At 35.7% G+C, this 24,246-nt stretch overlaps 1 protein-coding gene across 8 annotated transcripts in view; it reads right to left on the reverse strand.

Moving 5' to 3' along the window:
- Positions 1–24,246, reverse strand: part of DGKB (diacylglycerol kinase beta) — a 378,030-nt gene that overhangs the window by 259,237 nt on the left and 94,547 nt on the right. For 6 of the 8 annotated variants that reach the window (XM_054273525.1, XM_054273526.1, XM_054273527.1 and 3 more), the window contains exons 3-4: positions 10,472–10,548; positions 6,221–6,241 (exon numbers count right to left, since the gene is read on the reverse strand). In XM_054273525.1, coding sequence (XP_054129500.1) covers positions 6,221–6,241; positions 10,472–10,548 — 98 coding nt within the window. The remainder of the gene's footprint in view (positions 1–6,220; positions 6,242–10,471; positions 10,549–24,246) is intronic. The other 2 variants (XM_054273533.1, XM_054273531.1) reach the window with 1 other exon arrangement.

Consider the following 24,246-nt stretch of genomic DNA (forward strand, 5'->3'; position numbering starts at 1 on the left):
GAGAGTTTCCAGGATGACACTGATTACTCTGACAAAAGAATTCACAAATATGAAGAAACAAAACCATTAAAAATAGTTTGGGGTTTCTAGGCGCACTAAAAATCTCATTTTATTCATAGCTTAAAAAGTAGTCTGGAATGCTTCTAATACTTCTATTACTGCACAAAAGACTACAAACCTGACATTAAAGCAACCACTATTTTCCATAATATCATGACCATTTGTGGATTTCTTTGCAATGTATCCAATACATCTCATAGATTTGTGATAAGATGCTTTTTACCTTACTAACATCACTAAAGATTGCATGTATCTTATTTCCCTGTCTACTCCACACCAATGGCATAAAGCAAAGCTCTTGCTTCCCACACTTTAATTTCTTTTGAATCCCAGATAAGCAGAATATGAAGGACTCCAAGGAAAAACAAATGTGCATCAGTCTACTCTTAATATGCTTTAAAACACCTCCAATTACTATGATAAGAGTTCTGTTTCTTCTCAAGCACTCACTGATAAGTACATTATACTAATTTAGTGCTACTTCCCAGAGGGTGTCTCAGTCTCAGGAAGAACAGGAATTGAAGGCCTGGTTTCCAAACAGCAGTTATGATTTTGCTTGGCAAAATAGCAAAAAAAAATCAGGTTTCTTCTAGCTTTGTATCACACATATATAGACCAACACTCAGCTAAAGCCACAGATCTTTATCTCATGATTATGGCTACAACATGTTATGGAGATGCCTTAAAATGCCTGATTGTGTCCCAAGCAGCAGAATGGCTCCTAACACCCTGAGCAACTCAGAAGAAGCTGAACTCCATCTACAAACACTGTTTGTATTTGATTTTGTCCTTTCTCCTAGAGCAGTTAAGCTGCTCAATTTTGCAACTTGCTTTTCTGCTTTACTGATGGTTAACACAGATATGTAAGATTAAGAAAGATCCAAGTATTCATATTGAAGATTTATGCATTTATATGTATGTTCTGTGCCAACACACAGAATACTACATGGTATAGACATCAAAATTCAGTATATGCCAATATGGAGAACACAGAAAACATGGTTCCTCAGTGAAAACCAAGATATATACAAGGAAAATTTTGCATCTTTTTACGTAGAAGTTTTTTAACTTTGTTATGTAGTATTTTAACTCCTACCATACTAATATATTTGAAGTGAACCAATAATTTATTAAGATAATGGAAGCTTTTGACTCAAGATCTATCCTAAACACTGCAATAGAAGAGGTCTAACTGCCTCCTATATTTTCCTAGCTAGCATAAATACAACAACCAGTTCTTCTGGATGATATGTTGAAAGAAGGGAGAGAGGCTGTACCACTACTTACTTTCTTTCTCCTCACAAGACACCAAAAAATTAATAGTCTCTTAACAAAAGAGTTGCCATTGTGGATGGAGCAGGGCAGGAAGGGGTAGAATAATACCCCTTTTATTCCTCCCCACCACACTGGCCACATAAATGGGAACAAGACATGATCTAGTGTTTGAAATTAATCTCCACCCATAAATTCTTTTAAAATACCACATTCCTTTAGGTCTTTTATTCTTTTAGATTTGTACAAAATATTTCAGCATAAGCCACTATTTTCAGCATCCTGAAAAACAGAATGTAAGAGACAGAAGAAAAAAAGAGAAATCATTGATTTCAAGAGATTTCCATGACATATGGTTTTCATTTATTAAAAATAACATTTCACACATAACAGAAAGAGAATCATGTTGAAATGTAGTTTTCAATTGATTACTTTTAAAACTCTGTTGTCTGATCTCCAAATGGTGACAAAAATATAATCAGCTTTCATCTACTGACAGTAATTGCTCTGGGTTATTTTTTGGGATTGCGTAAGTTCCTTTAACTGATTATTTCTTTTTAAACTACTTATATTGACCCAATATGTGAAAAATGAACTGCTGACTAAGAGGAGATTTTACAGGGCCTTGATTCACACATTGTGCTATGACAACACTGGCAAACACTGATGTGAGTGCATTAGTGACAATGATGTGATTAGCTGTGAATATCAGTGCTAAAGCATTCCCACAAAAGTCTAAGTCTTGAAGATTCATTGATTATCACATGTCAAAACCTGACATTGCCAAAAGATGTGGAAAAAAAGCGGAGAGACTATATACACAGGATTAACAAGCTAAAACCCATGAGTCACATGAGAATGACTAAGTTCATGGTGTTGAAAATGTATTTTAAATATTCATTCAAATTAAATTTCCAATTTCTCATGAAGACTTGCTTTGGGCATCAGGGTTAAATTCAGTTTAAATTCAAAGCCCTTATCATTTTCTGATCTAAGCATTCAATTTAATACAGTTTTTACATACTTAAATTTGAAAATTCTGGTAACTAAATAAAACTATTTCTGAGCTATATCAGCATTCAAATTAATATGCACATGTATGAATGTTTAAAAAAAAATTTAAAACCCACATGCTCTCACAGCCTGCTCCTACCAAATACTCCATATGGACAAATAATATTTGGATATTACCAATACACAGACATAAATTACTGCCAAAATTTTCCCCCAGCTCTTCAAAGAAGTAAGTTTAACAAAACATCTAAAATGGAAATGGGAAAACTCCATTTTTATGCAATAATTAGATTTTTAAGCATAACAGTCCCATCCATGTTATTAAAATAAATTGATACTAATTACCAAAATAAGTCTGAAATGCATTCACCAGCCACTGCAGTCTCATCTCAATCTCACATGTAGGTAAAAGAAAACCCAAACACTTTTTTATCAGCAGCTTTTCCTTAATACATAGTTCTATATTTGCATAAGTTTGTGTATCCTTAAGTACTACATACATAAGTACTTGTGCTTAATACCTAACTCTAACTGAATGTGCTACATTTACTATACAAAGGTGAGATTTTGTTTTTTCAAGAAGAGTGATGAATCACATACTTTTAGAAGGCTCTTGTAGAAGATTATCATTCAAAATCTACCTGAAATTTTTACATATCAAACAAAGTTACAAGCAGAAAGTTTGCATCCTATCCTAGAGGAATTGGTCAGGAAAAATGGGGTAGGTAGCATAGTTCAAAGGCCAAATAAAATAGTAAAGTTCAGGAATCCCTGAAAAACGTCAGTTATAACAAAAAGTTCTGGTTGAAACAAACAATTTATCTGCATGTGCAGATTGTGTAAAAACCTACTCATGGACAAACATGTCTGAATTGGAATTTTCATAAGGTGCTTAGAATTAGGAAAAATAATTTTTCTATGCATGTTCAATGGCAGTGGTATTCTCACATATTTTACCTGTAATGACCCTGTCTGTACATTGAAAATTTTTGTGGAGGTTATTTCAGCTGCATTTTTAAAAAATACTTGCTACACTTTTAGTAAGAAAACTAATATGTGACAATGTCATGCTACCTGTTATTGCTCATTCCTCCCTCTTTAAAGTTTTAAAGATACAAATTAATAAACTTTCCCTTCATGAATGAACATGAAATCTCTCTTTACTGAGATTTAACACAATCTGTGCCAAACTGGCACCTTCACTAGTAATAATAACATACACCAACAGAAAAAGGTTTAAAATATCCTGTTCCATTTGTCAACAAGTTACATCCACTTTGTACTAAGTAAATGTACAGACTTTAGTAAAAGTGGAGCTATACTAATCGACCTAAGTTTGACTTTCTCCTCACCAGTATTTAAAAGTATAGCTTAGAAAGAATTAAAAGGATATGAGGAGTGGCACCTGCTCAATTATAATGTATACATTTGTATCTATCAGTATCTCTACTGCACAAGAAGACTTCAAGACATTTCCATTTGTCGATGGATTCCTGCACTAAATTATTTTTAGTGAAAGTATTTTTGCCACATTTTGTTTTCCTATGCAGTTTCATAAACATTATCTAGATGCCACCATGCAGGTCAATCAAGCATGGCTGAAGTCATCACAATGAAAAAAAAACCAAAACATAACATATTGTTCTTCATAATGAAAACAAATAACACCTCCCCATCATAATTAAATAGGCTGTCTAAAGCTGTTTGTCTTTTTTAACATGTGATATGTAAATGAAAGTGATAATAGGCTCATTAAGTTTAAACAAAAGCTACTGTACAACACAATAATATAAAGGGAAAAAAAGGATAAAACTAAGTTCTTAAAGCAGAGAAGTGTATCAAAAGGAAAGAATGCCAAAGAAGGAGATTAGCACTGGTAGCACAGACTGACTAAAGGAGATAGAGAGAGACCAGTAAAGATAATTTAAAATGTTCAAAACTGAATGGTTTTGCAGCAGAAATTGACTATCTGAAATATTTTACACCTCAGTGCCCTCAACACACTCCACAAAAAGCAGGCTCCCAGCCAGACTGCCAGCATCTCTGCCTGGCAGGCTTCCCAACTCTCTAGGTATCCAGAAAGCTTTCCCTAGAAATTTTGCCCATGGAGCCAGAAAAACAGAGTTCCCAGTGTCTCAAACCTAGAAGTTTCTGCTGGTGATACACACAAGATGTTACATTCTTTTCTTCTGTAGCTAAAAAGATACAACTTCAGCTTCTTACATGTGAGGGACAGGCTTCTCCTACATTATATATGCTATAATTCTGCACATCCTACTAACCTTCTGTAAATTAGTTCCAATTTGAGTTCACTTCATCCCATCATTTGGACAAAAGTAGAAAGATGTGATTTCTGCAGTACCTTTTTTATAGAAAATTAAATCTTCCTATTTGTAGTGGAAACACTGCACTTAATATATTATGATATGGCAAGATCTTTACAGGAATTTAATATTAATCTGTCACATCAAAGAACATAGCTGAGGCAAAGAACACATAATATCCTTCCAAACCATATTACTGCGTGCTTGAAATTTTAACTACTTTTCCACTAATGTCAATGAGCCTAAGACACTACCTCATCTTGCAAGTTTTGTCTTCTTTCCAGACTGCCATGGCCACAGGAACACTATTACAACATCCCAGTAACATCCTTCTCCTCTTCATGACTAAACCACAATGATACCCTGCATTCATCTTGTGATCAACTACATACATGTCAATTTATCTGATAATGCCAGCTGGACCAGGGTACACCACACTCTACCCTGCACACGTGCATCTCATTCCATTTACTTACCTCATCAAGCTTTTCCAGTGTGATAATAATTCCCAAATTTCATTTAGTTTGTTGACTCTATTATTATTCACCTACTCATTTGACAAAGTAATTAGCCAAATACTGATGAGATTACACTCAACATTGGTCACAGACAAACTGCTTCAGTGCTGAAACACTCTCTTTCAGGACCCTCTGAAGTCACTCTCTTAGCTTATTAAAAAAAAATAAAGAAATAATGTCGGTCATCTGAAGAAAGTCCTGTTGCCAATGGGGAATTCTGCTCTTAACACACCTCCAAAAGTTCAATTGGCCTCTGACCCCTGAAAGTTAGGGGTTCCCACAAAACTATCCCTTTCTCTCTCTTGACTTCCCCATTGCTGTCATGTTCTGGCTGCTTCTTCCAAGAACAGCAGAGCTGGAGTTTTTTAACACCTCTGTGTTACCAAGAAAGGATAACTAGGTCACTTAAAAAAAATAGTTTCATTTGATTACTCCTTCTTCCATTCCTTCTTTTTTCCATTCTACCTTTCTGCCTTGTTTGAGGCTACTGAAGCTCCTCAGGTGCAGTTTCTTGGGTTGATGATCAGCATTTTAACCATTTCTCTTGCAATTGCTGTAAAGTCACAATTGCTCAAAGCACAGCATAAGCCTTATTCAAATAACTATATCTGCAATTTTAAGCATGCTACATATAAATCGTTACAGAAATCAGTATTTAATATTTTTTCCTAAGATGTGTTCTTGTCATTTCAGAATAATACAGACCATTATGAGATCTCACAGTAAAGAGAAATTTCCGTGACAAGTATGGAACAAGCCAATTACTTGCTCTTAACTTATTTCTCATATTAAACTCAATTGATGTTAGTAAAATTATGTACTGTGAATGACAAAAATGAAATTCACTCAGTGAAAAATTCTGCCAGCAGAAAAGGAATGCATTCTGGTTTCAGATTTAAATAATACTCTATTATCAGCAAAAATAGCCACATGCAGTATTTATTAATAAGTACATCTCAATGGAAGCCTACAAAATAAAATATACTGTACCTATGCATAAAGAAAGAAAAAAATCAAATTAGCATTACTTACTTGATTAAGTATATCTTGTTTCTGTAACACATGCAAGGAAAGAAAGAACATACATACATTAGTGCAGTGTCATAACACCCAAGCTCTGTTATTATTATAGAAATATTTTTAGTGAAAGGTTAGTGATTTAGATGAGCAGGTTTAAGACATTAGATGGACTATCCCATTTTCTTGTGTTAGCTCATAAGTCAAGAAAATGCTTCTAAGTCAGCTCTCTAGTCTTTATTAGACCGTGCAAGCAATTTATTTCTAACCATGCAATGACAGACATCCAAGATAGATAAATAAATATAATGTTAGTATTTCTTCCGCGTGTACTTTTAAAAAAGCATTAAAAACTGTTAACAAGAAGAGCTGTAAATGAAACTGAATTCAGTTATCAGAACTGAATATTCTAAAATCCAAGTGGAAAAATCATGAAGACGATCCTCAGTGCCACTACATGACACATACAGGAGCACCAGGGGATCAGGCTGGGCCAGCAGAAGTTTCATAAAGGCAGATCCCACTTGACTCTTGGCTCCTTGACACCTAAACCCCTTCTATGGCAAGGTGACCTGCTTAGTACTTGAGGACATTGTCTACCTGGACTCCTGTAGAATTGTTACCATCAAGGTTGGAAAAGACCTCTAAGGTTTTTAGTATGTCCTCTAACACTGGATTCTCCTAGAGAAACTGTCTGCTCATGGCTTAGACAGGTGCACCTTTGCTGGATTATAAACTGGCCAGGTGGCTGGCCCTAGGGAGTGGTGCTCAGTGGAGTTATATCCAGTCAGAAGTGGTTTTTCCCAGCACTCACCAAGTCCTGTAATATATCTTTATCAATGATCTGGACAAATACAGACTTGCACCTTAGTCAGCCTGAAGATGATGCCCTGTTGGGCAGGAGCTTTAATTCCTACTTGAGGGTCGGAAGGCTCTGCATAGAGATCAGGACAGGCTGGATCAGTGGGCTAAGGCCAGGGACATGAGGTTCAACAAGGCCAAATTCCAGTGCTGCACTTGGGTCACAGTGAGCCCGGGCAGCTCCACAGGCTGGGGGAAAATTGTCTGGAAGGCTGCCCAGCAGAAAAGCAGTTGGGGATGCTGCTTGACAGCCTCTTGAATATGGGCCAGTGTGTGCCCAGGCGGGTACACACAATGGACTCCTCAAAATCAGGATGCACTCAAAAAGGATGACAACACTAGGTCCACAAGCACACAATACTGTGTACTCACTGCCCATTTAGACACTGTCTTTAGCTCCGTCTGCTTTCCTAATTATTGTCAACCTATTCAATGCTCTCCTCAAAGTGAAATGGATAAAATTAATAAAAAAAGATCTTGAATGATGAAAAGAACATTTATCAATCACAGCTTCCCAAAAGGCTGGTCTTAGACGATGTATCTTACACCATGTATAAAATATGTTCTTAATTGTATCTTTCATATTGACTTAGAGAAGAAAATGAAAGGGCAGGTGTTCAGCAGTAGAAATTTTAGGCGTTTCCCTTAGACTGAAAGCAGAAAGTAAAAGTTCCATAAATAAACTCCCTATAGTAGATAAACTTCTGATAATTATATACACCACTTCCCATAAATCCTAAAATCCACTCACTCAATAAGTGATATTCCAACAAGATATAAAATAATGTAAAACAAACCAGATTATTTCAGGTATCAAGTTTTGAATACCAATTTTTTTTGCTATTTGCATTCCATTAGATCAGCCTGTCACTAAAAACTGCACTGTAGGACCAATGCAGTGAAAAAAATTCCTGAACCCTTTAAATATGTAAGTAAATATGTAAGTATATATTTAATTAAATATATCCCTCTGATGAATTTGCCATAGGTCTAGGACCCATGTTTATTGGTAAAGAACTGACATCATCTTTTGGTGGAACAAGACTTAAACCATTTGGAGTATCTTTAAGATAATCATCTAGTCAAGAGAGAGGCAAAAAGCAAATACGATGGTATCCTCTACAAAACAAAACAAGGCAGAAGTGCTGAAAACAAATAGCTGCACTAAGACTGATGCCAGCTGGATCAGTTAATTTTTGTCATCTCATCTACATATAACAGTTTATTACTTATAACCAATCCACAGAGTCCTCATCCAACCACATAAAATCAACTTGCAGATGATTCCACACAGCAGGCTGAATGCATGCCAAAAATACAGACACACCTGTGCAAAGGCAGTTTGCTTGTCAGAATAGAATATACACTCAGTGCCAGAGGAAATTCCAGCCACTTTGCTTTCAGTTCAGCTATGGCATGAACCTCGAGCTAACAGACCTTATTAGATCCAAAGTAGCTTTGCTGCTAGCTATGTTTTCTTTATGCTGCGCTCCCTGAAGTCTAAGTGCTAAGCAGCAAAGTACAGAAGTTAGCCTAGGTCCAGTATTGACCCAGGAGTCAGTGAACAGCTTGATTCCTGCTGAAGACATTGAAGTCATCACAGGATGCCTGTCTTGAATTCCCTCTTGCCCTACTCTCCTCCTGTCCTGCTCCCTGCCCTGGGTACTCGGCTGCTCTGGATGTTACAGTGCACTGGCAGAATTCTGCAAATGAAGAGCTGTGAAATGAAGAACAGGGAGACACCATGCAGAGTCACAGACTCATCTCAAGACCAACTGTGCTTATTAATTCCAGCTTGGTACAGATTTTGCCAATTCACCTGGCTTCAGTCAGAGCAGTTTTCCTGGGCACCCATCTTGCCATGACTCAACTTCCATGTGGCCCCAAATGGGAAGAATGACTTTGTTAAAAGAGACTAATCACACCACTTTAGGTAATCATGTTTATATAGAATCGACAATTGGGAAATATGCTACCTGTATGGCAACGTATTATTTAAATACACACAGCATGCACAGTTATTTTTTACTTTAACAGGGTATGCTTCACAAAACTGAGCATGTATGATGACTGAAAATATGCGAAGAGTTAGAACAAAAAACATATAATAGATTAAGACCATTTTATCAGTTCACATTTTTCCTAAAAAAAAAAAGGAAAAAAGAACAAAACCAAAAGTATTGTCTGTATTCTAACAAAAAGCAGGTAAAGGAGGTCCTACAGCCTGTGGATGATCACAGCTTTCCCATTCATTTATATTCTTTTAATGTACTTAAGTGGAATCCTGGAAATCTAAGATGATCACTTACAGGATCAACTCACACTATTTTACTGAATTACTAATTTTTTTTTTCCTCATAAACTGACTAAAACAACTAGCATTATGCCCAGCCAAGTTCAAAGCATCAAATGATTTTTCAATACTTACTAAGCTATAACTCATTAGTTGATAATAATTGTATTAAATAAAATATATTTTCAATAATTTTTTGCATTTTACATCCTGAAATGTAAGATCTAGTAATTTTCATAATGGTTAGCACATATTTCTATCCTGAATTTCATATAATGTGAGAACAGTCAGAAATATTACTATTAGAAACATTACTGAAACAGGTTTTTTATTTAGCTACATTCTGAATCACACTATTAGCATGTGCTAAGCAAATGCAAATTTTAATTGAGGATAAGAAAAGAAAACAATCTGCCTTTTTCTTCCAGCCAAATCAGAATACCTTGTCTAGTGGTGAATCTGTAGTGACAATATGCACACATAGCTTTTTTCAGCTGAATTCTTTGTTTCATAACATCAGAAAATCCCATAAACAGAAACAACACAAGGGAAACAGAATTTATAAAGCAATCTTAATGGACTTTACTTTTATAATTTTTGAAACTATGCTTAACATTTCCCATCTTCAGACACTGGGAAATCCTATTAATCTTATCATAAGGGTTGTGGAGGTGTTTTGGATGTTTGTTTTGTATTTGGGGAATGGGAGAGAGAAGGGGCTCTGTGTGCTGATTTTGGCTGGGATAGAGTTAATTTCCTTCACAGTAGCTTGAATGGAGCTGTGTTTTGGACTTGTGTTGAGAACAGTGTTGATAACAGGGGGATGTTTTAGTTATTTACAAAGAGTCAAGGCCTTTTCTCACAACTCTCCAGCAAGGCAGCTGAAGGTATGTAAGAATTTGGGAAAGGGCACAGTTAAGATAACTGACCCCAACTTACTACAGGGATATTCCAGATGATATGGCATCCCGGTGTTTTGCTTCCCAAACACTTTCAATTACCCCAAACACTTGATTTATAAATAATCTTCTATTTAAAATGCTAAGAATGATGCTATATAATTTACAAACTGTCCCCATCATTTCTGATCATTAAGAAACAAGAGAAATTACCCCTTCGGGATTATATTTTGCTAACACGCCATTGCCATGGAATTCTTCTAAGACATCCTTAATTTTCTTGGTGGAATCTGGATAAAAAAAATAAAGAGAGAGAAACTGAAAATACAGAACACTGATTTACATAATATGAACTGTAATTAAAAAACAACCATCAAAACTGCTAATAGCTTTTCACAATGCACATCAGTAATTTTCTTTAGCTGTATGAGAGCTGTGGGCACAAAGAAAATGAGAACATACTTTACCTTCTTAACAACTACTGTAAAAACCAGCAAGTAAACATAAAATGCTCAGAAAAAACCACTCTTTGATCTAATCCTTAACTGTTAAATAGCATATTTCTGAAGGAGTTTTTTTCAGGACTATTTCAAGTAATTTTTCTTGTCCTTGAGTCAACCAGAAAACATGGTCATTTCCACCAGCACTATAAAATCTCCTTTGGCAGAGCTGCCAGTGAGTACAGGAGCTGGACAACATCAAGATAAATGGAAACGTTCCAGAAAAAAACTCTTCAGTGGCCACATCACAGAATACAAATGTTCTCAAAACCTCAATTTTTGCTGAATTCTCAGTATTCTAAAAACTATTAGCTTCAGTAACTTTTGTCTAACAGAACTGTGTATATCCCTGCAGTTCGGAATCAGGTAGATATAATGTTTTTCCAATTTTTTTAACTATGTGCAGAATAACAAAGCAATTACTTCAGTAAGCTGCCATTACACTAAAGCCTTGAATTCAGATTCACTTAGAACTCATCATGCACATAACCATTTTTTTTCCTCATTTAACATCTCAGCAATAAAAGAAAAATAACTGTAACTCATTTGTTTCTTTAAAATGCAGTAGTACAATGGTCAAATGTGCATAATGGCCACAGGACCATGAACTAGTAACGAGTACCAAAGCAGTGAATAAGAGAATAGGTGAACGTTACATCTGCAATTTTATTTCTACAACAAAACCTGGAAGTAAAGTAGAGAAGCAAAGAGCAAACCAAGAACAGGACTCTCTAGAGCAATTATTCAGGCACTTAATACTACAAACATTAGGACCCAAAATGGCTTCTCTTAATTAAATCAACAAAATATGGCATTGTAATAGTTCTTAGACATTAAAGAAATGCAGCATCTTAAACGTGACTCTAAAACATAAGTTTAGCAAATTATGTGACCTGAAAGGAGAAAATGTAGCAGCCAAGGATTTGAACAATAGTTATGTAACAGTTCTGTAACAGTTCATAGCAGCTATAAACAGAATACAACACTAAAATTCAGTTTTAAGAGGTGTTGGGAGGAGGTGTTTCTCTCCCACTCTCATACACAGTTTACACAGTAATAGGAATGGCTTTTCCAAACGTTTTTCATTTACCAAATTTTCTTAAACAAAAACATCTGAGACTATGTGTGGCCCCAATAAAATAGTTTATTTTCACTAATTGGATGTATTTCAATGTTCCTGACAATTATAGGGAACAGCATTTAGCAGGTCTCATAAGCAGTCAATGCAAATACTTACTTGATAAAACCATCTATAATTTATTGGTCTGACATTAGAATTGCAACAAAAAAATCACAATTTTATGTAAAAAACAATAAGAATAACAAATAAATAATTAAAATGTTAAGCAACAGATTTTATTATTAGCTGTAATTTAGAAGTTGGTGGGTTAGACAATTACTGACCAGGACAAGGACACAAACTGATATGACAAAAATTTATTTTCATTTGGTTTCTATTATTTTAGTATGTTTTTCAGTATTCATATACAGAGTTGGATATAAAAAAATCATTGCATCTTATGACAATGATGGCAGTAACTACAAAAGTAGCAGTGTGAGATGAGCAAATGTATGACAGACGTGATTGAGCCTCATCCTAAAAAAGTATAAAGTTTAAACACAAGCATCAAATAGAAAAACAGCAAGGTTTCCTCACACATCTTTTATTATCCAAATTTTAAAATGCATAAATAAAATAGAAGTGGAGTGCTTTCTAGCGATTTCAAAACAGTGTCTTGAGGTTTTCTTTCAGCAATGGTTATGCTTTCATTGCCTATTTTGCCAGGTAGTCTATTCATGTTTAAATCGGTATTATACCTATGCAACTGTAATTAAGCAAAACCTATGTTGTCTTACTTACTAGAATTAAATTAAATTCTTGCTTTCCATTTTTTTCACATTTTCTTAGTCAAGTATCAAGAAAGAAAATATACTCTACCTCAACAACAAAACCATTCAACTTTTTCTTGCATGAGTTTAAAACAGAAACATCCAAAAAGCACTGCCCTCATGTTTGAAATTTCTGTCAAGAAAATAAAGCTCTGCAGATGTAAATTCTGCTTTCGTTGTCCAGCAAAACTTTTGAAAAGATTTCCACATTCAGGTCAGGAGCTGTAATTATTTTGAGTACTACAGCCAAAGCAGAATCAATTTTTACAATCTTTTGTTCACAGTCATTCAATCACTTTTTTCAGTTCATGTGACAGTATCCAAGCCAGAATAGAGATCTTTCAAACTGTTCAAAATGAAATATCGATATTTTAAGAAGAATGCCAACACACCATCCTCTGCCTGCACACTCCTTAACAGTGCTGACAACCCTCAGAAAAAATTAATTCTTCTTCCTCAGCCTTGAGTAGGCAAACTGATATTGGGAACATGTTCCAGCTTTAATAAGTTGTCCTAAAGGGATATGAAGAATAGGATAATTTTCTACTCTTTTTCAGGAATCAGATTCAAAAAGCAAAAAACCAAAAAGCCAACAAAAAACTGTCCTAGAAAGCTGTATGGAATAGAAACTCCAATAGTATGTTATCAACTCCATTAAAAAAATAGTTAAGTACATGCTCTTCGTCAAAAAATAAGCAAAAAAAATTCCAGAAAATATATACAAAAGTACCTAGAAATTTTTCCTAAGACTGTTTTTTTCTAAAAATAGGAAATAAATAGGAGGTAAAAACAATGGCATGGATTTATTTAGTTTGTCTGATCCAAGTAATTTAAATAATCACTGTAAAATGCTGGTGTGAACACAAACATCAGAACAGAACCCGTATTCTCTCTATTTCCTAAAAGTACAGATGTTCTGCGTGCCTTAGAATCTTAGCACTTCAAAGCAATTTCAGTAAATTCATAAGCACCACTCATGTTAAAACACAAATACGGTTTTAAACTCTTAGCTGTTTTTAAGATCAAGGACAATTTCCTTCTTTGTCAAAGTCTCTGCATTCCGAGGTCTCCTCAAGAGAGATGGTTTCCAAATATGTGTATATATAGTATATAGCCTGTCATGGCAGTGCTTAAATCCCATGTTATCTGCAAAGTTATAGCTGGCACAGTACAGATTTAATGTAGCTTGAAATATAATGTTTGTTTCATGAAAAATTTCTCATTTCTTTGCTTTTACAATTATGCTATTTTTATTACCCACTACGTCAGAGATTTGGGTATTCAGTCAAAATACAGAAGACCTTCAACAGTTTGGGGCAGAATAAATGGGCAAGGCATGGTATGAAAGACTGCTAACTGAAAAGCCATTACAAGTACAGGGGAGAAAAGTAGCTGGTTTCTACACTGGATGCTGCAGAAATTCTGTTCTAAATTAAGGCTCCAAAATGATAAAGATATGACTTGGGATAAAAAATAAAGGCAAACAATTAAAATAATGACACAGGGAATATGAAACCTGCATATATAAAAGCAGAAGTATCAAAGCGTCTTGTTTTTTGCTTAACTATCTCTCAGCCCTGACAAAGGTACTTTTTATAACTGAAGACAAATTTACATACTAAGTTCAAAACTGTTTGAGGTTTAGCCCACATTAAAATTATTATTCACTTTCTAAAGTGACTCAACTTCAGGATGAAGAAAATTGAGCACTCAGTTGAGACTGGAATTTTGTGTACCATCTCTCCTATAATCAGAATACACAAAACATAAGGAAAACTTGCCCAGATCATACATTTTCTCCTCATCTTCATCTTCTTACTTCAAAATATTTTTTTCCTTAAAAAAGGATTCATAAGTCAAGTTAACTAAAACGCACATGCTATATACATAAAAATGCTTTTCAATTTAAAAGGAAACAAACATTAGAAAAAATGATTCTGAGTTATAATTCTCAACAGAAAGTCATAACAACGTGCATATTTGTTGGGCCATAACTAATTTTATCACCTACAATACCATATAGAGTAATAACCACTTCTATATGCATTTGCCTTTTGTAAACCTAACACAATATAGAACACATCACAGGCATACAAAATAAAAAAGCTTCACAGAGGTTTTCTATACATCTTATTATGACTTAGAAAAGCAAAAGGTCCAGCCACACATATACAATTTCCTGCATGCCAACAAAGCCTCGCACAAACTCAAAAGCTCTTCTTGACAGATAAACCAAAGAGAAGCACTGAGAGAAATCCAGCAATCAGTTGGCATTACAATTTTTATACAGCCTCTCATTCTATGGACTTTCGTTTGTAGATACAACAATACAGTAACACGTGTGTATCTAAATTTACATGCACAACTTTTTTTTCTTTTTGCCTAGTTCATTATATTCAGAGAACTGGACAATGCTTTTACTCATGCTATAGCTGTGCTTCATCTAAAGCTTTATTGGTCTAGAAATTTCAGTAATAAAAAGGCCAAGCCCACCAACAAACCTGTATGCAGCACCATCAAGTAAAACTGTAAAACAGTACAAACTGTTCACCTTCCTACAAATTGGTTGTTTCAGTAAGGACGTGGCTCATGAAGCATTACTCAGGGCTGCAGCATGTCTGTGTTGGTAAGAGATGCCTGATGGTTGTAACTGAACTGGCAGAATGCAGGGATTGACATGTCCTCTGCTGCCCATACATACGGCTCACTGCCAATATAGGTTCTCGTTCATAACTTCTAAGTGGTCTTTTGATGCAAATTTCACAAAGGAAACAAACATTTAAAACCTTTAATAACTTGATTTTAGCTTTCTTATAATTGAGAATTTGAAACTTACTGTGGCCTTGCAAAGAGTGGCCAAGAAGAGAAGGTAATCATTGCTCACTGATCTAAAGGAGACCTCCCCAAACTTTCTGCTACCAATGGTTGGGGTAACACTGTCATCAGAATTCAACTTCATCCTCCAAATTACATTCTCACTGATTTTTTTGACAATTACAAAAAATTGCCTCTTAGAAACTCAGTCAGAATTGAACTATGCTGCCTAAATAAATACAGTGACAAGTGACTTCTGCAACAGGGAATGGAGGAGGTACAACAAGAGCTGCAGCTCCAGCTGCAGAGGAAAACCTCCCCCTGACACCCAAAACAGGAGCTGCCTCTTCCACCTATCCTCCCTGCTGGGGCTCAGCAACACAAGGAGCAAGACAGATTCATTTTACACACTGCTATGAGCTAAATGAAACTTAGCCAAGGACTTCTTTGTGAAAAAAGCAATATTGGCTGCATGTGCCAACACATCTTTAGTCCACATTAATAAAAAACGTCCACCAAATCTCTCTTCCCTAAGCAGATGTTCAAGTGACAAGTATATGGCAAACAACAGGGAGTCGTGGAGGTTTAATTTTAGCCTGCTAGAGGGATGAGCTTTCAAAGGAAGCAATAAGTAAAGGATGAAAAGAGAATGCAGAACTTGAGCAGAACTGCAGCTAAGTCCTGACTTAACTGTTAAAAATGTTAAATAAGAAAAAGAATGCATCAGATTTTTACATTTTAAAATTACTCTGGCTAACTTTCTCAGTGTCTTTTGGACTCCTTTATTTCAGTCTGAAAGCTCCTCAGAGTGCATCTCTGAGAGGAAGACTCAGGATATCAGGCTGCTGTGAATATTGGGGCTCTGTGAGACCAAGACCCCATGGATCCTCTGGGTCAGCAGGGCAGGCCCTGACCACCAGGGTCTGTCTCATCATCACAGCTGGCAGTGGGCAGCCCCAGGGCATCTCCCTGGGGTCAGGGCAAGTAAGAGCCTGTCAGTCTGCTAAAAAACACCTTGCACTGAGACCAGGAAGGAGAAGGCTTGGGAGCTTCTCCAGTCCTCAGATTCCATCATCACAGTTGAGTTTGAAATTTCATACAAACATTTTCTCATCTCCCTTTTCTGATTTTCTTTTTGTTTTTTGATGGTCATATCACCCAATAGAGGCTCCCACCTCAGAAGTTTTTCAGTTAGAATGATGAGGAAACAACTGTCTATTAAATTAAGGAAGGAATGCTGTTGACAACATTTCGTTCCAAACACTAAACCTAAGCACTAACTAGTAATGAAGAGTTAAACCAGTTTGGTTAGAAATTCAGCTGGTATTATTTCTGATTTTAAGTGGGAACAGGGAAATAGCATTGTTTGAGGATATTTCTACAGGTTTTGAAATATACATTTTAAAAAATACACTAACTGACTTGTTTCTGTTTTCCCCAAAATGCCACACCTCAAATCCTGTGTTCACAACAAAGACATTGAGGTGCTAGAGTGCATCCAGAGAAGGTCAATGGAGCTGGGGAAGGGTCTGTCTCAAGTCCTGCAAGGAGCATCAGAGGGTCCCAGGGTTGTTCAGCTTGGAGGAAATTTGGCTCAGGGGAGACCTTATCACTCTTTACAATTCCCTGAAAAGAGGCTGTAGCCAGATGAGGGTTGGCCTCTCCTCCCAGGCAACCAGCAACAGAGCAAGGGGAAACAGCCTCAAGTTGCACCAGGGGAGGTTAAGGTTGCCTAGAAGGAAAAATTTCTTCACTGGAGTTGTGGTTAAGCATTGCAACAGGCTCCTCACAGAACTGGAGGACTGACCATCCCCACAAGTGTCCAAAAAAGTGACAAGGTATTTCATGATATGTTTCAATGGGCAAGGTGGCATTCAGTCAAAGGTTGGATTTGATGATCTTGGAGGTTTCTTCCAACCATACTGATTCTGTGATTCTCGAATTTTTATATTTGTATGTTTTGATCTCATAACCTTTTTAACCTAAAGCTGAAGTTTATTTAACCCAAACGTCAATTATGACTTCAAAAATTATTAAATAGGATGTATTGCAAGACAAAATTTTAAAGATCCATCTGGTCCTTCCATTCTTCCATACAGCATGGACAGCTCTTGAAATTATTTTTTCCTCTTCTTGAGCACAAGTTTTTCCCCATTTTGCTTTATCATGTTTCTTGTTTCCAAAGTATCAAGTTCATTTTACCCTTCCTCTTACAAAGTTTTAAATATTTATACAGTGACGATTCTTGACATCACAAAAATCTGTTTCTTGAAATCACAATTCTCTATTACAGTTTCTAATGGGAGCAAAGCCTTTAAAGCCAAATACATACCTAGTCCATAAAAACTGAGAGAATTAACAACACAAGTACACATGAATCCGGATCTTGAACTACAAACGATGAAGGCTCCTGCACTTGCTGTGAATATGTACCAGTATAAACTGGATTGCCCTTTTTGTGTCCTAAATACTGCTCTTAAGCTTTTGTTCTTCGTGATCTCATGCTTGGTGCCGGGAGGAGGAGCAGCTAAAAAAGAGGCCACTAGAGCCTGTTCCCTGCAGGACTCATAGAAACAAGCCTTGACAATGCTATCAAAGCTTTTTCATCATTTAGTGGCTATCAAAACTATCAGCAAATCTATCAAGCAGAGTAGCATTACCACTGGTATTTTGGCATGTACAAAATTCACTACTGCCTGACTACATTTGCACGTGGAGACTTCACATGATGCAGACATATAGACCCTGTATACACACATAAAATCCTGCCAAGCCCTTGCATTTTAGTTTATATATAAATAAACACATAGACATTATATGCGCCATTTGGTGAATTCAGATGAGTTTTTCCAATCACCAAGACATTACCTGATCTAATCTATCAAATCTCTATAAAAATTAGTGGAAGGTGGCCATATACAATCTGGGAAAGAGAAACAGAACACTTCTCCTTTACATTCCACACCTCTTTTGATAGCATAAGCAGATTTGACCTCTTGGGGCAAGTATTTAATATTTAAAATTGTGCTCCAGTTTACATAATAAGAAATTGCCTAAAGGTTCATACTCCTGGACAAAAAATAATTTTTAAAAAATCATTATTGCTTTTATAAAGTTTCTCCAATTTCTATTTCCTTTGTAGAATATTTTTTAAGTTTGCACATATTGAAAGTGTTGACAACAACAGTTCTCATTTATCACCACCGTGGGTGAGAATCTTGCCATATAAATTTTAGAATCAATCTCTGAGTACTTATAGCATTACATGTATTGAGCCTGCGGAAACATTACTATAGAAGGTTTAAAGTTAATCACTGAAAAAGTAACAGCTTTGATGTCCATAGGAATGGGCAGCTAGCAAACATCTGCTTACAAGACACAGCTTTCCAACCACTGCTTAAATACAAAGGTATCGTATGATGCAGAGATTGTTTTCACTGTGGTATTTACACATTCAGCTACCTTATAAGGCCACTGAAAAAGTTTACTGCTAAATAGATAGAATTAAAATATAAAAGTCAAAGAAAAAATGCTACAGATTGATCAGTTAAAATAAAGAAGTCAGTTCCAGTTCAAGACCTAACTTCTGGGATAATATTGTTCTCCTAATTGCTGTAACCTGAAATTTAATGAAATAAACTGATAAGAGAATACAACTATGCCTTATGTATGTCAGGAAGTTTTTGAGTTTTCCTATTTTCATTACTACAACAAAGCAGCTCAGTATTTATATTATATTCCACACATTAAATATTAATATATGCTCATTTATCTTAACAATTGTCATCTTAAATCTATCTTGGGAAATGTGTTTTATATTCATTGCTCTGAGAAATGAATGGTTCAAGTACTACTTCCGTAAATCTTCTAGATGTGGACATCCAAATTTTAAAAAAACTCTGCTTCCATCAAAGCCAGCTGGTTTCAAGTTTGGTATAGTTAAACAGCATTTTTAGTGATTTGCTGTATTTTTTTTTCCATCATTAAATACTTTCATCAGAAAATTAACTGCTTTATCTAACTAATTTCTTAGGTACCTTTATGGACAACACGGACCATAACAGACAACACTTGAGATATAGAGTGTATAGAAGAGAGACATCATGCAAGTACATCAAGGAAAGGAAAGCCCTTAAGATCAGTTCACACTCCTGGAGATCTGTTTTCTACTGATCTTTGCTTGATGCATCTCAAATCTTTTCCCTTTCTCTACAAAAACATTAGACCTGAACATTGTATTTGCTTTAGTTCCAAGAGATTTCATCTTCTGCCTTTCCAATTTAATATCAAAGCTGGAACTGGGTAATTCTTTGTCATTCCAGGATTCTAAGGAAACAGCAAGCAAGAATAAACCTTATAATATAGTACATTGACAAAGGTAGCATTAAACTGTACTACTAGGATTATCTGTGACTCTATCAAATGACATTTTGTGTCAAGAATATCAGGGAGAGACACTCTAAGGAAAACTGCATTTTCACAGAAACTTACTCGGCAAGGTAATAACATTATTCAGATAAACAGCTCCCACAAGGAAGCTTATAAAGATATCTAATCATCCTAAACAATATCTGCTTGACTATTTAATTTAAGCAGTTTAATACAGTTGGGTTACTTGTTCTCTACAGGCTTAGAAGCCAGAGCCCATTGCTCTCTTAAGCTTTATTTCTTACTCTCTTATAATTTCCTACAATTCCCTACTCACCTAATAAAAGAAGTGAACAAGAACACATAAATTCTCAGCCATCTCTGTTCAAGTATTCAAAAACAGCTTCAATCCTAAAATTATCCTATAATCTGTTTTCTATGGTTTTATCCCATCAAACTGTTCTTAATTTGTATTTTCTTACACTTATTTCATTTTTCTCTGAGCTTATTCCCCAGGATAGATGGTTAATCTTTTGCGTGCTACCACCAATTACCAGTTTTTGTGTGACACATACAGCAACACACAGCTTTCTACATTTTAGAACTAGTCTGTCCTGTTCTAAAGGTTACCCCCTAGCCTTTCTAAGAATCACTGTGCTTGACTTCAGGGAAATACAAAATGGATTGTTTCTAGCAAATCTGAGTCATAGGGAGTCTGAAGACAGTGAATGAAATGACAAGTACTATACATCTAGACTGATTTTTGCCTTAAAACAATAATGATGAACTGTTGGATAAATATCTTTGACTAAGTATCTAGGTGACTCTGCCTTGGCAGGAGGCTTGGACTAGATAATCTTCAGAGGTTCCTTCCAACCTTAACTATTCCATGATTGTGTGAATGAGCCAAGACATAATTATGAAGGCACTGTGTGAAAAGGATGGAAGCCAAGTGATTCCTACTTACTACGAAAGTTTAGTCACAAATGTACGTGACAGATCTACATGATGATATCATGAAATAAATAAACCACCCCACAAACCGAAGACCTCATCAAATAAACTGTGAAAAATGCAGCTGTACTATAAAAGCATACAATTTACCAGGAAGATGGTAAAACAGAGTTCTATGAAATGGCAACAGTGCTTCCTGCCCGCAAGAATGCCAAGAACTACGGCAAGTAAGATAAACTTAAACAATGACAAATTTTTCAAAATTAAGTTGCATTAGCTTGGGGTTCATTCCCTATATTTCTGAGACAGTATGGCATCTTAACTGCATTTCTAACATAAACAAGAGTTTTTAAAATCCATCAAATAGTGTTTTACAGAATTTATTTGGATATTTAACTAACACTTGGGAAGATGAGAGGAATCAGTACCTGTGTCAAAACTTTACTTCTGAGGTATAAAAGGCAGTTAAATAAAGCCAGTGTTTTTAAAGTTGTGTAAGACGCACACACTTTTTGACTGCAATGTCACCATACCCTGAGTTAGTTTTATATCTGATTATTTGTATCATCCAACTTCGTATCTTCTTCCTCTATAGAAACTTGTAGCCCTATGAAAGGTCTATTATAAAATTACATTATACATATAGAAATAGTTTAAAGAGCATAGAATGTACTAATTTATTCAATTTATTCCAAGGCCTCCTTAGAGGCCAGCACAACTATGGACACTTGCTGTAAGCACCATACTGATCAAATCACTACATTTCATAAAGTAATTTTGCCATTTACTTGTTATTATGGTGACAATATCTTTTAGCAATTTCTGGCAAGTTTACAACTGACTTCCTCAACAAACTTTGTTTCCAAATAAGAAATGTGTTCCCCATCTTTGAGTGGGTCCTTCCTTAAATCATTCCTGCCAAAAATCCTGAACAACAATCAATAACTTTTGCAACAAACATCTACCTTGTCAATCCATAATTTTATCCCACATTTTAGGGGGAAAAATAGAAATAAGATAAACAAATCAATTTAGTAAAGTATTTTTTCTGTCACCTATGCTTCAAACTACAAAGATTCACTCCTAAACTAAACTCAATGTATATTTAAAAGAAGATAAATGTCTATTTATTGTAAGCTTAACATAAACTTAACACATATGTATTCAAATGTTTTATGATGTGTAGCCCTAAAATACAGGTATTATAACAACATTAAATTCTCTAACCTAGTAGCAAAATACCAGTAATGTGACACCAGTATTCATCAACTTAATGCTGCCACAGACAAAAGACAACATAATAGTCATGAGCTAACAGACTAGCTGTGAGGGAGCTCCATTCCAATCCCAACAGAGCTACATTTCAAGTAAATGGAAGAGTAAGCCATCTGTGAACTTTCTGACTCACCTGCTTGTGGAGATCAGGCTTAATAGACATAACTTGTTTTGGTTGAGGAAAAATGAGATAAAGGAAAGTAGTCTGATACAGTGAAAGACCTCCAAAAGTGAAAAGGAAAACAAAATTTGACTTCAAAACTTGGTCAAAGGATGGCACAGTAAACAATTTAGACTTTTCCTCTGCTTTTGAAGATGGGCTTTCCCTTTTCTCTTTTATTCACATTCCAGAATTTGACAAAGGAAAGCATTTGAATAAATGCTGTAAAAACACTGTTCTAAAACATTGTAACCCAAGGAATCTGTTCTTGCTAAAAAGACATTGGAAGTCCTGGAGCTTGTCAGGCATGCAGCAAGTGAAATAAACAGTATTTCACTTAAAACTTTTCATAAAATTTTAAGACATTTCACCTCAAGGAAAGATAAACTCTGAAGTCCATTGGGAGTATGGCTTTTCTTAAGCAATGGTACCACACTTTATGGAGCCTATTATATGTTTTAAATACCACTGTATAGACAAACATAAAACAACTATAAAATCAGAATTCACTGACTACTCTTTAGCAGGTAACAGGCTTCCCTAACAAACACAATTACAATGAATACAGGAGATGCAATTTTCACTTGGTGCCTAGGGATGACCCAAGCTGGCCTCTCCCACTCCTTCTGCAGTCCCATATATTCTTCACTCTCTTACAAAGTAAATTTTCTTACAAGGTAATTTTTTAATCTTGGATGTGGTACATAATTAGACATATAAGAAAACTGTCACTACATTTATGCTCAAGCTTCTCACAAAGACCTGGTTTTGTTCTAATGCTTTCCAAACAGTGTGTACCATCAGTAAAATAAAGCTTATCTCAGAATGTGCAGTAAAAAAACCTTAGAAAATAAATGGCTTACTAAGTTTCAATATGTATGAGATCATGGCTTCAAGATAAAAGAAATATGAAATGAAGACCCAGTCTCCTGAAAGTAGCAATGCACAACCGTCCACACAGTTAAGATACATGCCAGACCCTTGTCAGAATATCTCATCTTAGGGTCAGTCACAAAGAGTAAAGAAGAGGTTATACAAAGAGAAGTAATCTAAAATAATCTACAATTTATCCCTCCTTTCTAAATCTGAAAAATCCCCCAACACCCAAGATATGAATACAAATAAAATGGCTATCATAAAAATAACTTGGTTTAGACAACAGAGTAAATATTGTTGAGGTTGCCTTCAGAGACCTGATTGCCCAAACCAAAATTTCAAGACAATACAGGAATCTCTCCACATTTATTTTACTTTTAGTAATTTTTACATTTAATAAAAAGCTGTGCAAACAATTTGCTTTTTTCCCATCAAAATGACAAATTTTTAGTTGAAATTTCCTCATCTGAAAAGAAGAAGAAATGCTTGAGTAGATAACATATTCCAAAAAAACTGATATTAATAGCCATGGAATCTGAGAATGCCCTGTTTTGGAAGGGACCTTTAAAGATCTTCTAGTTATCCCCCTGCTGTGGGTAAGGGACACCTTTAACCAGACTAGGATGCTCAGAGCTCCATTTAACCTGGTCTTGAACACTTTCTGGGATAGGGCTTCCACAACCTCTCTGGGCAACTTGCTCCAGTGCCTCACCACTCCCACAGTAAAGCATTTCATTCTATTATCTAATTCAAACCTACTCTCTTTCAGTTTGATGCTGTTCCCCTTATCCTGTCACTACACACTCTTGCGGAAAGTCTCTCTTCATCTTTCCTGTAGGCTCCCTTCAGGTACTGGAACGCTGTGATTAGGTCAACCCAAAACCTTTTACAGTTACTTTTCCAGAAACAAACCAAATTCCCTGAGCCTTTCCTCAGAGGAGAGGTGCTCCAAACCTTTAAACAACTTGGAGGCCCTCCTTTAGACTTTTTTCAGCAGGTCAATGTCCTTCCTGTGCTGGGGACCCCAGAGCTGGATGCAGCACTGCAGGTGGGGTCCCACAACAACAAGGGGCAGGATCACCTCCCTTGACCTGCTGGCCATGCTTTTCAGGCAGCCCAGGACATGTTCTTTAACAGCTGCATTTAACTTT

This window comes from Melozone crissalis, unplaced genomic scaffold, assembly GCF_028551555.1.
Source record: "Melozone crissalis strain CALT ecotype California unplaced genomic scaffold, PUWL_Pcris_2 ptg000016l_1, whole genome shotgun sequence".
NCBI classification, from domain to species: domain Eukaryota; kingdom Metazoa; phylum Chordata; class Aves; order Passeriformes; family Passerellidae; genus Melozone; species Melozone crissalis.